Genomic DNA, 17,508 nt, shown 5'->3' on the forward strand with positions numbered 1-17,508 from the left:
CCTCAGAAGTAGCGAAGTTTGGGCTCAAAATAAGCTACTTCCTAAAAAGCACTATAGGATTTCCCCATATCCAGCAAACACTTCCTCTTTTTCAACTCTGCTTCTTCCTTTACCGTCTATCACTGCTAATTCTGCAACTGCTTTCCTGGAAACAAGTGTCATGCAAAATGAGGAAGAGAGAAAACTCCCAAATTGCTGCAATTTGTTAATTGCAAAACTTTGTAGGTTTGCTACAAAGCTGCTCTGAGGGGAGCACTCCATAAGCACCAGTGCGCATGCGCGGCGACACCCTGGCCTGCAGGCCGCCACGTCGCGCATGCGCGCTGCCCCGCCCCCGGGGCCGACTGTGGTGAGGAGGCGGGGAGAGGACGATGGAGGCGCGCAGGGTCCGCCGGTCCCGCTCAGTGCTCGGGGGCAGCCGGTGCCTCCACCACCACCGTTACTACACACATCGCCGCGGCCGGCGCCTCGGGCTCTGAGGGAGCAGAGAGGGAGAGCAGCCGGGTGGTGAGTGCTGGGCAGTGAGGGGAGACCACAAGGGAGGGTGGGCCGCGGCCTCCCGCCGGGCTGAGGGCCGGGCCCACCCGCCCCTCGTTTACCTCAGGGCTGTGTGGGGATGTGAGGTGGGACCGGGTGGGTGGGTGAGTGCGGAGCTGCTTCAGACAGCGAGGAGTTAACGAATGAACTTGTTTGCCCCTGGTGTGAGACATGTGAGAGTCATACTAGCGCTTTTTTTCTTTCTTTCTCATTTATTTTTGGTACGATGTAATCAAAACCACACCCCTGTATTCTGTATTTCACTCAGGAACGCTGTTTGTTTTTTACTGTCAGACGCTGCTGTGTGCTCCGTGCAGTGCTGCCAGCGAGGGTTTGTGCCTCGGAGATGGAGCTGTGTGTGTATGAGTGTTGGAGTGGCTTCTTCAGTAAAACATCATCATTATAAAACCTTATTTACAGAGTTAGAGCACTAAGCAGAGGGGGGATCGGCAGCAAGGTGTGGCCATGTGGTGTTTGGATGCAGTGTGGTCCCTTCCTGCTATAACACAAGTGTTGATAATACGCTAGAGAATTAGGAGTTTTCAGCAGCTGATGCAACCCTAAGAAACGGGCAGAACTGCTGCAGCCTTGGAATCCTATAAAACAGTGTTTGGTTGGAATGGACCCTGTGGTAACCCCCTGTGATGGTTTAGGGCCGTGCCTTTGACAGAGGGAAACTTCCTCACTAAACAGTCACTGACCTGCAATGCTCAACAAAAAATGGTTTAAAGTTCTTAGTGATTCACAGCCTTGTGTTTCATGTGTAGCTCTTTGGAAGGGCACGTTTGTGTGCTATTCCCTGTTATCTAACAGCAGAGAAGATCACGGTTTAAGATGCAGGCACATAACTCTTGGCCAACAGGATGTGGATTACATCTGAATGGAGGCTTAGTAAAATTGTTTCAGGCTTGTTTTATAACCAGGATTCTTACGGTAGATCTGGAGTGTGATTCCTTAGTCTAACAGTGCAGTAAAACATCTGGGATGCTCTGTTGTTCTTTCCTCCCATCTGAAGCCGGTTTGACAAAGCCGCTCTGAAGTTGTGGTTTGTGACGGCGATCATTTGTAGCAACAGAGGAACTGAAGATGGGATATATGACATTAGAAAGGAAACAGCTGGATACTGAGAGAGAGGTGACTCAGCTTGCTATTGTGTGTCACAGTTTGGAGTATCAAAGTGCTCACTCTCAATTGACATTTATTCTGCAATGCTGAACTTCTCAATCTTTTCTCTTTCCTTAATCCGGGGCATGACTTTGACCAGAGCAGCCTCTTTGCTGGTTTGTTGACTCGTGCTTTGTGTTTTTGGATCCAGTCCTGGGAGCTGGTCGGTGATAGTTTTGTCCTTATGTCAGATCTGCTTATTTAATGAAGGTCTTATGAGGGGATGTGAATTAAACAGTACGTGGCGTAAGCTGGAGTTTAAAATGTTCTGAACTGGAAAACGTTACATGGGAGGAATATCAAGTTCTCAGGCTGCGTGTAGCAGTAGATCTGTGCAACATCTTACTGCCAGTTTTATTTTCTTTACTGATAGTATCTGCCAGATGAAGGTGTTTGCTTCCCCCCTCCACCAGTTCCAGTGTATTTTTTTCCTATGCAGCTTATTCTTGAGGGGGAGATCGGTGCCATGGATGAGGAATTATCTCCTGCGTTTTTGTTGGTTATATCTAAGAAACTGAATGCATTTACTCTTAAACACTGATCTCTTTACAAGTGTAAGATCTTATCAATTATTACTGGTTGAGTCTAACTGCAAGTCTCCGGGTAAACCTGATCTGCTGTGAGAGCAAAGCTGTGCTCTGCTGCCATTAGGTGATTATTCTGTCTAGTTTAGTAACGAGCCGCTATTCCTGATAAATTACTGTTTCTTCATGCTTTTGTTATCTGCAAGTTGAGCTGCTGTGAAGTGCAGTGCTTATAAAATGGGTGACATTTCTCATTCTATGTTAACCTTACGGACAAATATTATTCTGTGTTCTCCAGAGCCAAAGTCTATTTTAACAGTTACAGTGATGTCCTGATCTGTTCTGTACGTGATACAGTAAGAAGCTGTTACAGTGTGCAAAAAGCTGCTTGAAAAACATGTGCAAATATCTAATGAGCCAACGTTTTGCCCTGGGTTGAAGTAATTTGAGGAACGTACTGTTCCTTTAGGCTTCATCTGAGATGGTATTTGTTCACACTATATATGTATATTTCTGTATATGTATATTTCTGGATGTAGCAGGAAGTGTGATGCCCTCCAACTAACAGTTTTATGTGGAAACTTCTGTAAATCTAGGAGCACTGGAGTTTGAGCTCTGGTCTCTTTTTCCTTCTACTGTCTTGTGATGACCTTGAAGAACTTCTCAGCTGCCCAGATCTTATTGAGAAGTATCTACCAAAGGGTGACAATTCACACCTAATTCACAACTAACTTTGCTAATACTGGATTTTTCCTTCTTTCCCTTACCTGTCTCTTTTCCCCTGATGTTTTTTCACAGGAATTAAATTTTTCCCTCACTGAGGTTCTTTCACTTCCAGTATGGAGATGAATCGGGAGAAGCTGTGTACCAGTAAGGCTGATGTGAGCTCAGATTCTGCATATCATTGCTCAGCGTGTCATGATGACGAGGAGTGGAGCAGTACGAGCCGGGGACGAGCGAAGTCACGGAGCTTGTCTGCTTCACCAGCCTTAGGAAGCACCAAAGAATTCCGGTATGGCTTCTGTTTCTTCCCTCTTGCAAGAAAAATGGAAGAAGTTCAGATATCCAGTTTTTGCTTCTGGTTTTGTATGTCTGTAATCTTCCTTTTAAGGTAACCTTAAAATGCACTTTAAAAGGTGGTTAGTCCAAAATGAAATCAGGAAGTTAAAGGCTGTGGCTACACCAGGGTCAGACCTGTAATCAAAATGGTACAGCTGTCAAAACCGATATCTGCAGAGTTCACAGTCTCAAAAGAATAGCAGAGGCACACCTGTAATTTTGCATAAATGCTCTAACTAGAGCTGTGGTGCTGTGTATTGAAAGCTGGGTGAGAACTGGGGTTATATCGTAACATGAGGCAGCACAAATAAGCAGGTGCTTGCAAATCTAATCACAACGCTGAGAAACACCCATTTCTTTCATTGAGCCAAATTCCTGATGTATTCGCAATACTCTTTGTCATGTGGACAACTTGGATGGAACTTTTGATTCTGTGATCTTTGGACCTGTTGTAAATACCAGATGGTGTCCTGTGGTAACAGTGAGTCTTGATGACAGCAGAACTTTACCTTGCTCATATTGTGATCCAGTATAAGGCTGAAGCATGGACAGAATCACGAAGGAGTTGCTCAACAAATGAAATTCTCTTCCAGAGTTTCTGCTTTGCTGGCAGGATTGTTATTGCAAGTCAGAGCTTATGTGGGTGAGACCTGAAGATCCCAGGGGAAGCTTTGTGGTGAAAGGAGGGGTAATAAAAGCCTTTCACTCAAGAGATTAATGCTTGGAAATACTTGCTTTGCATAAGTAGCTCAGCTGATACGTTGTATTTGGGAAATATTCACAGAGGACCATACTGTTCTAGCTACTATGTTATGTATCACAGCCGCTAGGTAAGTCTTTACATTAAAAGCCTTCTGTGAAATGTGATTTTCCTGCTCTGCTTAAATCTTCAAACGTGGATGTTTGATGCCTCTTTGTAGGACAAGAGTTTAGCTAAACAGTGACATGTAATACGTACCTCTGTTTAAAGAAGACAGAAAAGGCAGTGAGTGGTAGAGGCTTGAGTGGAGTGAAACGTGGCAGGTGATGTTACCAGAATATTGGTTATCTGTGCTAATTTCATGTTTAACTTCTCATAAATAGAGACTTGGATTTCCCCTTTGCACAAACTGCTACATGCGTTAATCTCTAAGAATGTGCGTATTTGCTCATTTTCCTCTTGTAATATAAATAAGGTAAATTTTTAACATGCTTACGTAATAGTCGTGTGTGTCTGAAAAAACTGTTTGAACATAAGTTAAACAAAACTTCTATGTATTTGTTATGGGACATTAAATAATGTTAATTATCGTAATTAAAATCTGGCACAAACATATTTTCTTAGACATGGAAAAAATATTATGACTTTAATCTGTCATCTGTTTTTGATTTTCAGTAGAAATCTGATGTGTGGGATTTTATAGTGCTCCAAGTGAGTCATCAGGCCAGTCTGAGCTACTGCACAATACACACTATAATAGGCAGAACAGCAGTGAGTTATTACTAGCAAGGAATAGGTTAATTACCAGTTCCTGTGTTAATTGAATTAAGCACAGGAAAGGCATATTTCCCACTTGATTTTAATGAAATAATTTTAATAGCATTTACTTGTTTCAACATGACGCAATGAGTTTTACTCCCATGTACAGATCTGTTGCAGGAGGGAGGCGGGTAAAGCAGAACAGCTCTGACTTGCTCCACATAATCTCATCCTGGAGCTCGGAGCAGCCCTGTGTTCTGGGTGGAATTTAAGTTTGAGGAGAAATGACTCCACATGTATTAACTGTTATTAAATACATGGAAAAAATAGTGATTTTTTTCTCCATACTCAAAGAAATTGTTTGTTTAAGATCTGAGGGGTTTTATACCTTCCTGTTTGTTCCCTCTCTCACTTATTGCTGGAGCTTCTAATTCAGGTTCAGTGCTTAAGGAAATAGTCTGTAAAATATTTTGACTACTGCAAAACATGCCCCTTGGCACTCATTAGTGAGTGATCAAGGTACACTTCCTGAGTGTGTGCTTCCTTGTTAGCAAGTTGGGATTTCTGCTATACGCTGGGAGAGGTAATATTACTGTGCAATCCAAAAGTGGTACCATAAAAGCAAGGTGTGCTGAGCGCTCTGTGTTAGCAGTGCTGCTGCTCCCATTGGCAGTGGCAGGCTGTGTGCTCTACCAGGTTGCTGTGTGGTCTGTTTCTTTATGTGACGGAATTCATGCGTGCCACTAAATGATAGAAGCCAAAAATGCCTGAGCGGTGCTTCATTGCATTGTTTTCTCTAAAAAAGCACATTAATCTCAGGTTGGGATGCCTTTGTACCTTTCAAGGGATTAAATTAACCACATAGTCACTCCTCTGCTTAAATGGCTGAGTTTGTTACCCCAGTCTTTCTTACTAGTTGACTTCAGTAAATTTGATTGGTAGCAATTGAGTTCTTGTTTGTAAATTTCTGTGCTACCTTAAAAGTATTCACAAAATAGCGCTGGTTATTAAATAAACATTATTTCTGCTTTTTTCCTTCCACATAGCATGTTTCCTTTTTGTACTACTGAGACCTTGAAAATAGGTTGTTTTTATAAGTTGGAATTTGTCGACAGGTTTTTTTGTGTCCCTGAGAGGCCCACATACTGTTCTGGTCTGTAATGTCAAGGAGATTTGTGACTAAACATGTTTGACATGGGTTCACAGAACTGCCTTGATCTGAGGCTGTGATCTTACTTTGTGCACAGCGAAGTTTAAATGAATACAAGAAAAATACAAACCTAGTACAAGTGCTTGGATTTAGTGTGTACTCACATCAGGTGGGCACGAACTGTGAGTGTGGCTTCAATTATAAAATCACTGTCAAGGAGGGAGGTACAGGAGTTAAAATTTAGCTTTGAAACGTGTGAGCTAATGTGTGTAAAATTATACTGGCTAGTCACCCACAAATGGAAGTTTAAGAAATGGACTTTGTCCTTCATTGCTTAATGCGGCTCTTTCAAAGACGTTAGGCTTGGTTTTGGTGCTTGGGGAGCTAATTATACCTCATTTGCCATCACATTTATTTTATCTCTTCTTATGTTCAGGAGGACACGTTCCTTGCATGGACCATGCCCAGTGACCACGTTTGGACCAAAGGCCTGTATGCTGCAAAATCCTAAAACGATTATGTAAGTACTGGTCAAGTGACTGATATTATGCTTATTCCATGTGAAAGAAGATAAGCTTGCTTTCCTACTCAACCCAACTTGTCCCAACTCAACGTTGTTTTGTGCTGGGATCTGTATTGCAAAAATTGACTTGCTCTTTGGATCACACATTACCTTTATCTGCATGCTGAGAAATGTAGCATGAGCTTAAATGTCACTCTTGTTTCCTTTCCCAAAGGGCTGACAGGAGATAATCAGTATTTCTCTGTATGGTTTTATAGTGGTTTTGCCAATTGGAATACTACTCACAGGGCAACAGGCATCAATCAATAGGATGAATACTCTTTTAATGTTATTAATTTATGTGATGTTTTGATGATTCACTATCTAAACTAATGGAGTTTTTTCTCAGCACAACGTTATCTATTTTAAGAAGGAAAAAAACTGAACCATTTTGTATTTAAAATAAATAGAGCAGAGCATGCAAATAGTTTGAAGTACCGGAGTTTTGTTTAAATGTATTTTGCATAATCTGCAGTTCCTAAATTGTGGTCAACAATGGCAGCAGTAATAAAGCCTTTCCAACACAGCTGACACTAAACTCCATGTAGCAAACTAATTATGATGCTGAGAAGCTGTTGGTATCATTTCCTTTATTCCATAAAGAAAATGGTTTCTCAGCTACAGAGGGACAGAAATTGTTATGGACAACATGAAAAAAGGTAGAGGAATTGCTGTGTGCACGATGGAGTCTCATCCAAGGAAAGCCTTTTGTTTGAACAAGTAGTTTGAATTTTAGTATTTCATGGGTGTATAAATATGAAGGCAAGTTATTTATAGTCTCTGCTGATGAATTTATTGTGAAAATAAGGCTTTTTCAGCAGTTCTGTCCTTTTGTAAAGTTGTATTCATTTGGCTTTCAGTTACGCTTAAGGTATTTGAATTAAGTATTTCTTTGCTTAAATCTTTAACTAAAGCATAGTGATCTTCCTCAGAACACATTGGTGGTAACCATGTTTCCCACAGAGGTGTGGCAGAAATCTTGCAGTACAGGGGGAATCTGAACTTCCTTCTTTCTGTCTCTTGTAACTTTGTATACCTGCAAACCCAGCCTGCATTGCATGTTTACCCACCTGATTGTGCTGAATATGCTCCTCCCTGTGGGCTGAGCCAGCTTTGCACCATATAATGATAAGTGTCAAGATCAGTTGAGTGCAGAGGCTGTAGGCGATACTCAACACACTGCTCGCCAGGGCAAGGACAGTGTGCAGAAGGAAAGGACTATTTGAAAACCAAGTTATAAATTACTGTTCTTGGTACTTTAAAGGTTTTATTTGCTTATTTTCTGGCTTCTGAAAACAGCCGTATCCTTTTCAGTTGTTTCTTTTTTTGTTTTCTACAGTCAATAGTAATATTGAACTCTTCTCACTGGAGGGAAGGATAACAGAAAATCTTAATTTTTATGTATGGGCATCAATTAATCAGGGTCTCTTCAAGTCACAGTGTTGAAAACCCTTCTGTTTGAAGGCTGTATTTTCTGAAGTGAATTTTCTAAATGTGAAGCCTTGGCTTTTTATTGGCACTGTTGGAAATATTTAGCTGGATGGGGTTTTTTTGAGATAGAAGTTTCTTAAGACTCGATAAAAGCCTCAGCACAGCCTGGTTTTTTGGAGCTGTTGCATTTGCTCGACTTCTGGAAACGAACATGAAGGTCTTAAAGCATGTTATGAATAATTTTTCAATTAGAGCTACATGGAATTGGTGAGTACAGCTGAAATAGGCAGATTTTCCTTTTGGTTTGAAGAAAATCTGTTAATTCTGGGCTTATTAGGTGAAAAGCGATGCTGCAATCTTTAGTTCTCTGCCAGCGTTACAAGGCAGCCTGATTGTGTTGAAATGTATTTTTGGGGGTGGTTTCTATGCACGTGCTTTTTGCTTTTGAGCAATATTCAGATTTGAGAAATTTGATCTTATAAAATTAATGGTTTTTGTCCAGAATTATGCTAGTTTATGGTTTCTGTTCTGTGTAGAGTGAGAGCGTGTTTAATGAAAGTAAAACGAGCAGGTTATTGAACCCCCATTATTATCATCTGTTCCACATTAACTCTTGAAGTACTAAATCCAAATCTCTAAATTTGGCTGTTCAGCATGGATGCTAATCTACTTTGCTTTACGGATTATATCTGCACCTTATGGAAAAGGATGAGATGTTCATTGTATGCAAAATACAGCAGTAAAATTGTGTAGCTCAGCAGTGGATCCAAATGAAGAAGGAAAATACATCTGTGTGTTCCTAAATCAGTGGTGTGTGTTACAGAGCAGCATGAAGTTGAATGAGTTTTTATGATAGGAAGTGTAAGAGTTGCTACAGACTTCCTAGAATAGAGGTTATGTACCAGTTTGTTGTAGCTGTTGAGGCTTCCTTTGAGGATTTAGTACAGATTTGTGTCTTAATTATTGAGATATTTGCCCTTTTCTGGTGATAATATAGTTGTGAGTTAATTCTTATTAGAAAAACTGCATAACTAGTGCCTGTAAAAACCATGACTGTATACTGAAATTGGTGAGATCTTAGTGGAGGAAAGTATTGATTGGTTTCATGAGGGGAGAAGGCATCTTTACTATTATATCCTTCTCTCTATTGTCTCAGCAGTGTGTGTGATAAGATGTAAGTTCTTACCTGGCTAAAATGATGTCAAAGTGAAAGGTAGTAACATATTTTTGAAGATCTGTGGGCACTGCAGTGCATCTCTACCCTTTCTTTCAGTTACTCAGTGCTTTTAGTCCTCTGTTTTTCCTTTATAGTGACATTTTGTGATTTAAAAAGATGATGTTTTTAACCAAACAATCCTAAAGATTTGTGTTTTGTTGTATTCTCATCTGTAGGCACATTCAGGATCCAGCAAGCCAGCGGTTGACATGGAACAAACCTCCCAAGAGTGTCCTTGTTATTAAAAAGATACGTGATGCCAGTCTGCTGCAGCCTTTTAAAGAGCTCTGTGTGTATCTTACTGAGGTAACAGCATGTAAATTCAATTTGTTTTAACTGTAATGAGAAATCTCACACCTAAATTATTTTCAGTTACTGATTCTGTTAAACATGAAATCCATAGAATTGCATGGTGCAAACAAATCATTAGCACAAACTTTATTGCACTGGAAGTATTAAAACGTGTTTCATAGCTTAGGAACAGTACTTGGAGGGAAAATCAAAACCGTTTCCTTCCAATTTTGTGCAGATCTGAAGACACAGGACAGAAAATATAGTCCTTAAAGCCTTGAGCAAACACTGTATCATGTAATTCCTGTTCCAGAGCTGAATTTTATTTACCAGATGGCCTATGTAACTGCAAATTTCTGGTTAGAACTAAACCACGTGTTGTATATTAAAAATAATAGGAAAAAAAGCGCTGCAACCCAAAGATGCAGATCACTTCAATAAAAATAATGTATTTTTATTTGTGTTTTTTAACTGATTCAAAGTCTGGAGTGAATCAAATACTCCGATATTTAAGAGGTTGTTAACAAGCTCATCTTTACCTCCTTTCAGGAGAACAACATGATAGTGTATGTAGAAAAAAAAGTATTGGAAGACCCTGCTATAGCTAATGATGATAATTTTGGACCAGTGAAGAAGAAATTTTGTACTTTTCGAGAAGGTATGGTGCTGAATTCTTGAAAGTCATGTTGAGATGTAGCATTTGTTCATCTTAATGTTTCCTTAGTATTGAATACTGTTGCAAAATGTTGTTGCACCTTACTTGCAGTTTTTTTACATTTGTGAATGAATGCTACAGGAATCTTACAGCAAGAATTTAACTTAAAAACATAATTCAGAACTTGTACTTCAATGTTCCTTCTAGATTATGATGATATCTCCAATCAAATAGACTTTATCATATGCCTGGGGGGAGATGGGACCTTGCTTTATGCTTCTTCGCTCTTCCAGGTTGGTCTTTTTTAGAAATGGGCTTAAAGTCCTCTTTTCTTTTTTAAAATACGTGAAGATAATTTTTTCTGTTGTTAACAAGGACCACGTTTGTCCTTTGTTGTTGATTCCTTGTTTTAATCCAGCCTGTTTTACTCTATACCTTCTGAAAATAGCACCTGTATGAGCTGCTTAATTTAATTATACTATTTGTTTTTATTATGATCAGTTGAAGCTATGTTAATAGTCAAAGTATTTACGGGCAATTAGTTAAAGTATGAATTGCTTTAATTCAGTAGCTTTTAAATTCTTTTCTTTATTGATAGGGTAGTGTACCTCCAGTTATGGCTTTTCATCTGGGATCCCTTGGATTTCTTACTCCATTTAATTTTGAGAATTTTCAGTCCCAAGTCACTCAGGTTATAGAAGGTAAATTTAAGGAGACAAGGTGTGGTGTTTCTTTTTGTTACATTTTCTGTAGCTTTTTCCAAGACTGGTTAATTTTCTTAACCAACTCATTTAGGTAGTCCCGCAGTCGCAAGCAACTTACACTAAACTAACATAAGTACTGTGTTGACCCATTCCACTTCTGCTTTCTGTGCTATTTTGTAAAGAAAAATGGATAAGAAATAACTTTGTCCTGTGTGGAGTAAGCAAGTAAGAGAAGATAGTAGTAAGAGTATAGCTGTGAAGTGTTTGGTAGTTTGTTCCTTTAAGCAGTGCAGAGCTTGAAGAGTGAAAAGTCAGGGAACACCTGAAACAACTGAAGAAATATTTTGTATCTTCGAAAAGAGATGGATTTAAACCCAAAGTAAATTTCTAAAAAAAAAAAAAAAAAAAAAAGGATAGAAAATTCTCACATTGCTGGAATGTTCTCTTTTAATATGTGTTTGTAATGCATTTATTTCCTCTTAGCTAAGCCTTTGTCTCAGTAAGGATCACACAAGCCTAAGTGTTTTCTAATCTTGATAATATCCATGTGAAACTTAAAATATTCTTTTTATATTGTAAGATTCAATTTTGACTTGATTTTTGCTTTTGAATATGAAAAATCTGTTTTGAGCTTTGCCTAGATATAGACAGTGCTCTAGTGAATGATACTGGGAACGTTGCACAGGGAGTAGGTGAATGGTATTTCATACAGATTGCTAGTCATTACCATTTTATTTACTACAGTGGCAAATCATTCTTGTCTTTCTCCTGTATTTCAATTCTAGGCAATGCAGCACTTGTTCTGCGAAGCAGGCTGAAAGTGAAAGTGGTGAAAGAGCACAGGGAAAAGCTGACGGTACAAAATGGGATAGAAGAAAATGGAGTAGTGCCTACGAATATAGAGAAAGAAGTGGGCAAGCAAATTATGCAATATCAGGTCAGAGTTTTAAAAAGAACTAATAAATGCTTTGTAATTTGCTGTATTTGTGTTTTGTTATCACTTTATCATTTTCATTAACTTACATTAGCCCAGTAGAGTGGGAGAGAGATACTACATATAACGTATTGGTATAGTACACAATACCTGCACTAAATAATGAGAAAATGATGCACCTCATTGCTTTCTGCAGCCATAAATGCTAGTATTGTAATTTCCTATATTAATATTTTAGTTCTACTTTGTAAATAAGTATGTAGCTCTGAAATGGGACCTCTTAATTCTTAACATCCCGCAATTACATAAATAAAAATCCTTCAACTGACAACAGAATTGTAAAGAGAGTCTAATTTGGCAGGTACTAAATCAGGGTGAATTTTTCAAAGATCTGGAAAGCATATTTCTGCTTATCATCTAATCCATTGCCAATTTAACAGTGATGATATTTGATGTTGTGGCAGGTCCTAAATGAAGTTGTGGTGGATCGTGGTCCTTCTTCTTACCTTTCCAATGTAGATGTCTTTCTAGATGGACACCTGATAACAACAGTGCAAGGAGATGGTGAGTTTGTTTCTTGAGTTAAACTGCTTGCCAGTTCATTTGTAGGCTGCTCTATTTACTGGTGAATGCTGTTTTTTCACATGGAAAATCTCAAACTTGAGTTCACTGGTGACAGGAAACATGAGGTTGCAAAGAATAGGTAAGGACTTGACTTGTGGAGTGTGTAAGTTGTTAAGGAAGCATTCAGTGTTGTAAGCTTTCTGTTTATGGACTCATGAAGGCACATAGCAGCTGCTTTGGGAATAATGTATTAGATGAAATAACAGGAAATAGCTCGGAAGATACCTGGAATTTGTAGAAGGACTAAAATCTCCTAAAAGGTATAACACAGAAGTTCATCTTAAGAGCTCTTAACCTGCAATCCTTACAGACAAATGAATGTTTCCATTTCTGAAGAGTAATGTGAGATCTAGAAGTTTATGCAATTTATGTGAGCTCATAGGACAGATAATCCAGGCCAGGAGTAGAAGAGTTTCTCGTTTGTGTGCTTCACAGAAGAGCTGTAGGTTAATACAAGCTGATGTAGGCTCTGTTTCATCTTTATTAACAGTTGTTTCTTAGATTTTATTTTATTTTTTCCAAAATAACAGCATTGGTTCTAATGTTTAATTCAAACTAAGTGAACTGTTTGCTTCTTTCACAGGAGTCATTGTCTCCACACCAACTGGTAGCACTGCATATGCAGCTGCTGCAGGAGCTTCTATGATTCATCCAAATGTTCCTGCAATAATGATCACCCCAATCTGCCCTCACTCATTGTCTTTCAGACCTATTGTTGTTCCTGCTGGAGTGGAACTCAAGGTTGGCTTTTATTGGTTCTCTTTTCAAGTTAAAAACTTCTGTAATAACTTGATGTAAATTCTGTACTCAGGAATGTAGGTTTGGGAGCTGAAGTTCAGTTTTTCTCTTTCAGATTATGCTCTCCCCCGATGCCAGGAATACAGCATGGGTTTCATTTGATGGAAGGAAGAGGCAGGAAATATGCCATGGAGACAGGTACAATCTTTCTGGATTGTAGCATTTCCTTAGAAGTGCAAAAAGTACTGATTCATTAACTTCACTCATTCTGCTTAGACTGTCCTAAAGGTTATTGGCAGTGAAGAAACAAGCTTTTATCAAGTCTAATGTCTCTTGCAGCACAAAACTGCGCTGTTTGATTTCTTATGTTCTTTTAGATCTTTGAAAGCAAATGAATTATTAAGACTAAAGCACATAAATGTTGAATTCTTGGCAAGGAGGATGGAGATCTTAGAAATTTCTGTAAATTTATGTAGAAGGTCTTAGACTGAGATGTAAACTAGCAGGTGTTGTGTATAAACAGTGGCTTTGAATGATGCCATATGGTTTAAACCATGTTATCTTAGTGAATGGCGGTGGCCACTTGCAGTTCTATTAATCTTTAGTGAGCAGAATTTTTATGTGAAAAATATGGTGACTTACTGCAAAGAGAGGTGATTTAAGGCCTCTATGTGACATGAGAGGTAGACTTGTTTGGGATACTTTTTTTTTCTTCCTGGTTGCCACTCTGTCTTGAATTATGTTTCTTCGTAGGCTGAAAGATCTGTAGAATAGAGACTGACAGGGCTTCAAGCATCACATTTGGCATTTGGTCCTTTGTTAGAAGCAAGACTTCCTAGTCATGTTGCATAGTGCCAAAACTTGAAATGTCAAGGCCAAGGCGGTGGCTTAAATCTTCCCTTGCCCCAGTGCTGTGTGAAAGCCATGCAGGATGTGCATGTAAACTCGGTTTCTGATTTCACCCAGTTTGCTGAACATAGCCCTAGGTTGGCTAGTGAATAAGAGAGAGAGATTAAAATGCTATTTGTTGCTGTTGACTGATCTGAGGTATTCCTGTGTTGTTGCAGTATTAGCATCACTACCTCTTGCTATCCCCTTCCTTCGATCTGTTTCCGAGATCCTGTGAGCGACTGGTTTGAAAGCTTGGCTGAGTGTTTACACTGGAATGTTCGGAAGAAGCAAAATAACTTTGCTGTTGAAGAAGAAGAATTTTGAGTGTCTACATCTAATGACTCATGGGAATGGAAAGAGGCAGTATCCCTTCTACACGCTTGATTTGTTTTGTTTTATAAGCTTTTGCTAACAGGTGTGGTTGCCATCTCAGACATATATATAATGATATACTTTATATCAGTCTGATCTGCTGGTGGTTGGAAATTATTTTGCTACTTCCTATCCAACAGGAATATTGTGGAAGAAGTGAGGTTATGATTGTTGTAATCCAGTCTGAATTTTCTTTAAATGAGCAGTTGGAAAGTGGGTTATTTCTGATTGGTATCGACTGCATCTGTAGATTTGATTGTAACATATAACTTACCACTAATGTGGCAGGCTGTATGTAGATACGTAACAGAAAAGTGGCAGTAGGAAAGAGGCATTAAAATAGTCTGTTTACTGTGGTATGTATATGATTCCATTTGTTAAGACTTACGTGCACATGAAGGCTCTACAGAAACTGGCTTTAAGGAAGTGCTTTCCTTTTTCATCTAGCTTAAATAGAACTTGCTCAGAACACCTCTCCATCAAAACAGTGCTTAACAGACTTTCTTGCAAGTTTGCAAGTGTGACAAAAACTGTGACTAAGGAACACCTATAAGGAATGTTTTTATTAATAGACAAAACTAGAAAAAAAATAGTTTATATAAGATAGATATCTATCTTGTGTCCAAGAAAAAATGCTTTTTGAGTAGGTGGAACTAGGGAAAAGAACTCCACACATTTATATATATATATAAATAATACATGTGCAAACACATGCATACGCACAGTGACCATTTGTCTGAACAGTGCTTGACCCTTTGCTGTCATCACTGTGTAAATACCCACCAACGAACAGCATGGACAAGCATTTAGCTTGGGCTGAGTTGGTGATTTCAGTCATCTTCACTTTTCTTGCTGAGCTTGTTTCCAGCTCTGCGGTTCCTGTTGTTGGGAAACAGTAGCGTGCTTATTTTTGTTTGATGCTCTGGAACAAATGGTGACATTAGGGACTGTATAATAATAGTGCTAAAAAATAAAGTAATAATGAAAAAAGCTCCAGATATTCAAGAGGAATCTGGAATACTGTATTGCCTAGTGCCACTATTGTCTCAAAGACAACAGTGTCCTGTACAAGGCCCTGAGCGCCCTCGAATTCCACAGGTATTTTCCGGCGCTGGGTACTGAGTAATACAGTAAGGGATACTGCATCGATGGGCTGATAAATGAGGGGACACATTCCCAGCAGAGTAACAATGGTGCCTTCAGCACACTCAAGATATTCTAAGTCTCGTATGTACTTTTTTAAGATGCTTTCAAATGTTTCTAACTTCTCTATGTACATATTTTATTGTATGTGCTTTTATGAAAAAGAACAACAACCACCTGGTTTGGGAAGAAAAAAAATAGAAAGGGTTTGTACTGTAATTAAACTGAAAAAAATCAAACCCACGTATAATGTTTACATTTATGTTCTCTGTGGTGCGGTCTCATGGTCATAAGATCCAAACTTCAGCATTTTTGCTTTGTTGCTGCATTGGCCATTAAAGGAACGGACATTATCAGTTGAATTTAAGCCTATGTATTGTAAAAGAGGTAATTTCTTACTGAATAAGATGGGATTTCCTTGAAAGTGGAGCGAGAAGCAATGATCACTTTTCATGATTGTCTTATGTTGTACATGTGGTCCAAAGTAGTAGTGGGAAATGTATTCATTCCCAAACTCTGCCTAACGTGCTGTGCTCTGATGGATGGTTTAAATCATGTCTGTCATGTTTTGGATGCTGCCCTGGTCTGTCTAATTTTATTAATCAAGATGAGAGCACTTTTCCATAGAAGAGGAGCAAACTCTAATGAGAAAAATCATAATGAAACGGTGTTAATATAAATTCAGTTTGTAAATTTTGTAGAATAGAATATTGGTTTGCTTTGGTCTAAACAGAAAACATTTGTGATAACTTGGAGAATGTCAAGATTAGTTTCTGAGATTTATCTTTCACTTGAATCTGCAGTAATTGTTTTATCACTGTTTTGATGCTGCTTACGGGTTTTCTAGGTGGGGTATTCAGTTATTAAATAGCTGATTACTTTTTGAGCTGTAGATTCATCACACTTTTTGCTTTGAAACTATTATTTAATCATGCAATAACTGAGAGGAGGAACAGGGTATATTGGCTATGAAAATGTATTGTTTGATGAAAAATGAGCAGAATACCCCAGGCATATGAGGAAGGTGGAAATCATTTTGTAAAGGTGAGGTAAAATTAATGAGCCTTATCTACCTAATTTTTTTGTAAAGATAAATCTATATTCAGCACTTTTTATTTATGCTTTTATAATAGTAAAGCTTTCACTGATTAATTTGCAGAGTGCACGTTCATGAAATGTAAGCAAAACTTACCTAACTGCTTTCTCTAAATTAGATCTGCTGGAGTTGTCCTTAAATTTATCACGTACTGCAATTGAATTACTGGCTTTGAGGCTTCTGCAGTTTTGCTTATACAACTTTTCCTGCTTGGTAACAGTATTGCTTGGATCACTGCTCAGCCTAGTAAAGCTACAGTCACTGGCCACAGGAAAGTAAGTCATACAATGGTTTTAGTCTTTTGCTCTTCAGGAAAGCACCTTTGATTATAGTTATGCTGGCTTCATATAAAAAGACAAAGAAATTGTGTTAATATGTTACAAGTTACCTAACTGTACAAAGTCCCTTTTCAAGGCCTTTAATCTGCAAACCAGCCATTTGCAAGCAGGCTAGTAAAGTTTGATCAGCACTCAAGGATTTTGCATTATTTAACTGCTTCAAGTGTGGGTATTGTGTTCTAACTACATCTGAACGTGATAAAAGCTCTAATGCAGACTTGGTAATATTGGCAATAAGAGTAGCTTACTGAACTTGTTTAAACTGTGCTAGTAAAATGAGAGTTTTCCTGATTATGAATGGTATTTCTCATATAAGGGTTGGAAATATCACTGTACCTGCAAACCCTTTCCAGACTACAAAGGGCCAAAATGGAAGCTTTGAAATTGATGTGTTTAAAAACAACAACAGAACAAAGTCACTCTCTATTAGACTTCAAGAAGCTATTAAAAACTGATGTAGTACGGTATAAAGCAGAGTGTACTTAATTTTTAAGAGGAAAAATTCTGTTACATATTGTTAATGCTTTGAAACTTGTTTTAAATATTGCTGAAAACAAATATTTTTCAATCCTTTCAATAAAACCTTTTTGTAAAGTTGAATTTGTTTAACAGCATTTTGA

General features: G+C 38.5%; 1 protein-coding gene across 4 annotated transcripts; it reads left to right on the forward strand.

Annotated features, from left to right (window-relative positions):
- Positions 1 to 328: 328 nt before the first annotated feature.
- Positions 329 to 17,488, forward strand: NADK (NAD kinase). 4 transcript variants are annotated; one of them, XM_015882194.2, is made up of 12 exons: positions 329 to 507; positions 3,064 to 3,237; positions 6,330 to 6,413; positions 9,279 to 9,408; positions 9,943 to 10,051; positions 10,256 to 10,341; positions 10,647 to 10,749; positions 11,538 to 11,689; positions 12,151 to 12,250; positions 12,894 to 13,051; positions 13,164 to 13,246; positions 14,116 to 17,488. In XM_015882194.2, exons 2-12 carry the CDS (start codon positions 3,065 to 3,067, stop codon positions 14,261 to 14,263), a joined length of 1,326 nt encoding a protein of 441 aa, XP_015737680.1. In that variant the 5' UTR covers positions 329 to 507; position 3,064; the 3' UTR covers positions 14,264 to 17,488. The 4 variants fall into 4 exon arrangements, with proteins under 4 accessions (XP_015737680.1, XP_015737681.1, XP_015737682.1 ...); XM_015882195.1 differs by having other exon boundaries at positions 355 to 507; positions 3,024 to 3,237; XM_015882196.2 differs by lacking the exons at positions 329 to 507; positions 3,064 to 3,237 and adding an exon at positions 3,335 to 4,114.
- Positions 17,489 to 17,508: the final 20 nt, after the last annotated feature.

This window comes from Coturnix japonica, chromosome 21 (genome assembly GCF_001577835.2).
Source record: "Coturnix japonica isolate 7356 chromosome 21, Coturnix japonica 2.1, whole genome shotgun sequence".
NCBI lineage: Eukaryota > Metazoa > Chordata > Aves > Galliformes > Phasianidae > Coturnix > Coturnix japonica.

Bases quoted from the DNA above. Each gene is read 5' to 3' on its own strand.
- NADK (XM_015882194.2), top strand. From the start codon at position 3,065: ATGGAGATGAATCGGGAGAAGCTGTGTACCAGTAAGGCTGATGTGAGC. The intron at 10,342-10,646 runs GTTGGTCTTTTT...CTTTATTGATAG, and splicing joins ATGCTTCTTCGCTCTTCCAG to GGTAGTGTACCTCCAGTTAT. The intron at 13,052-13,163 runs GTTGGCTTTTAT...TTTCTCTTTCAG, and splicing joins CTGCTGGAGTGGAACTCAAG to ATTATGCTCTCCCCCGATGC.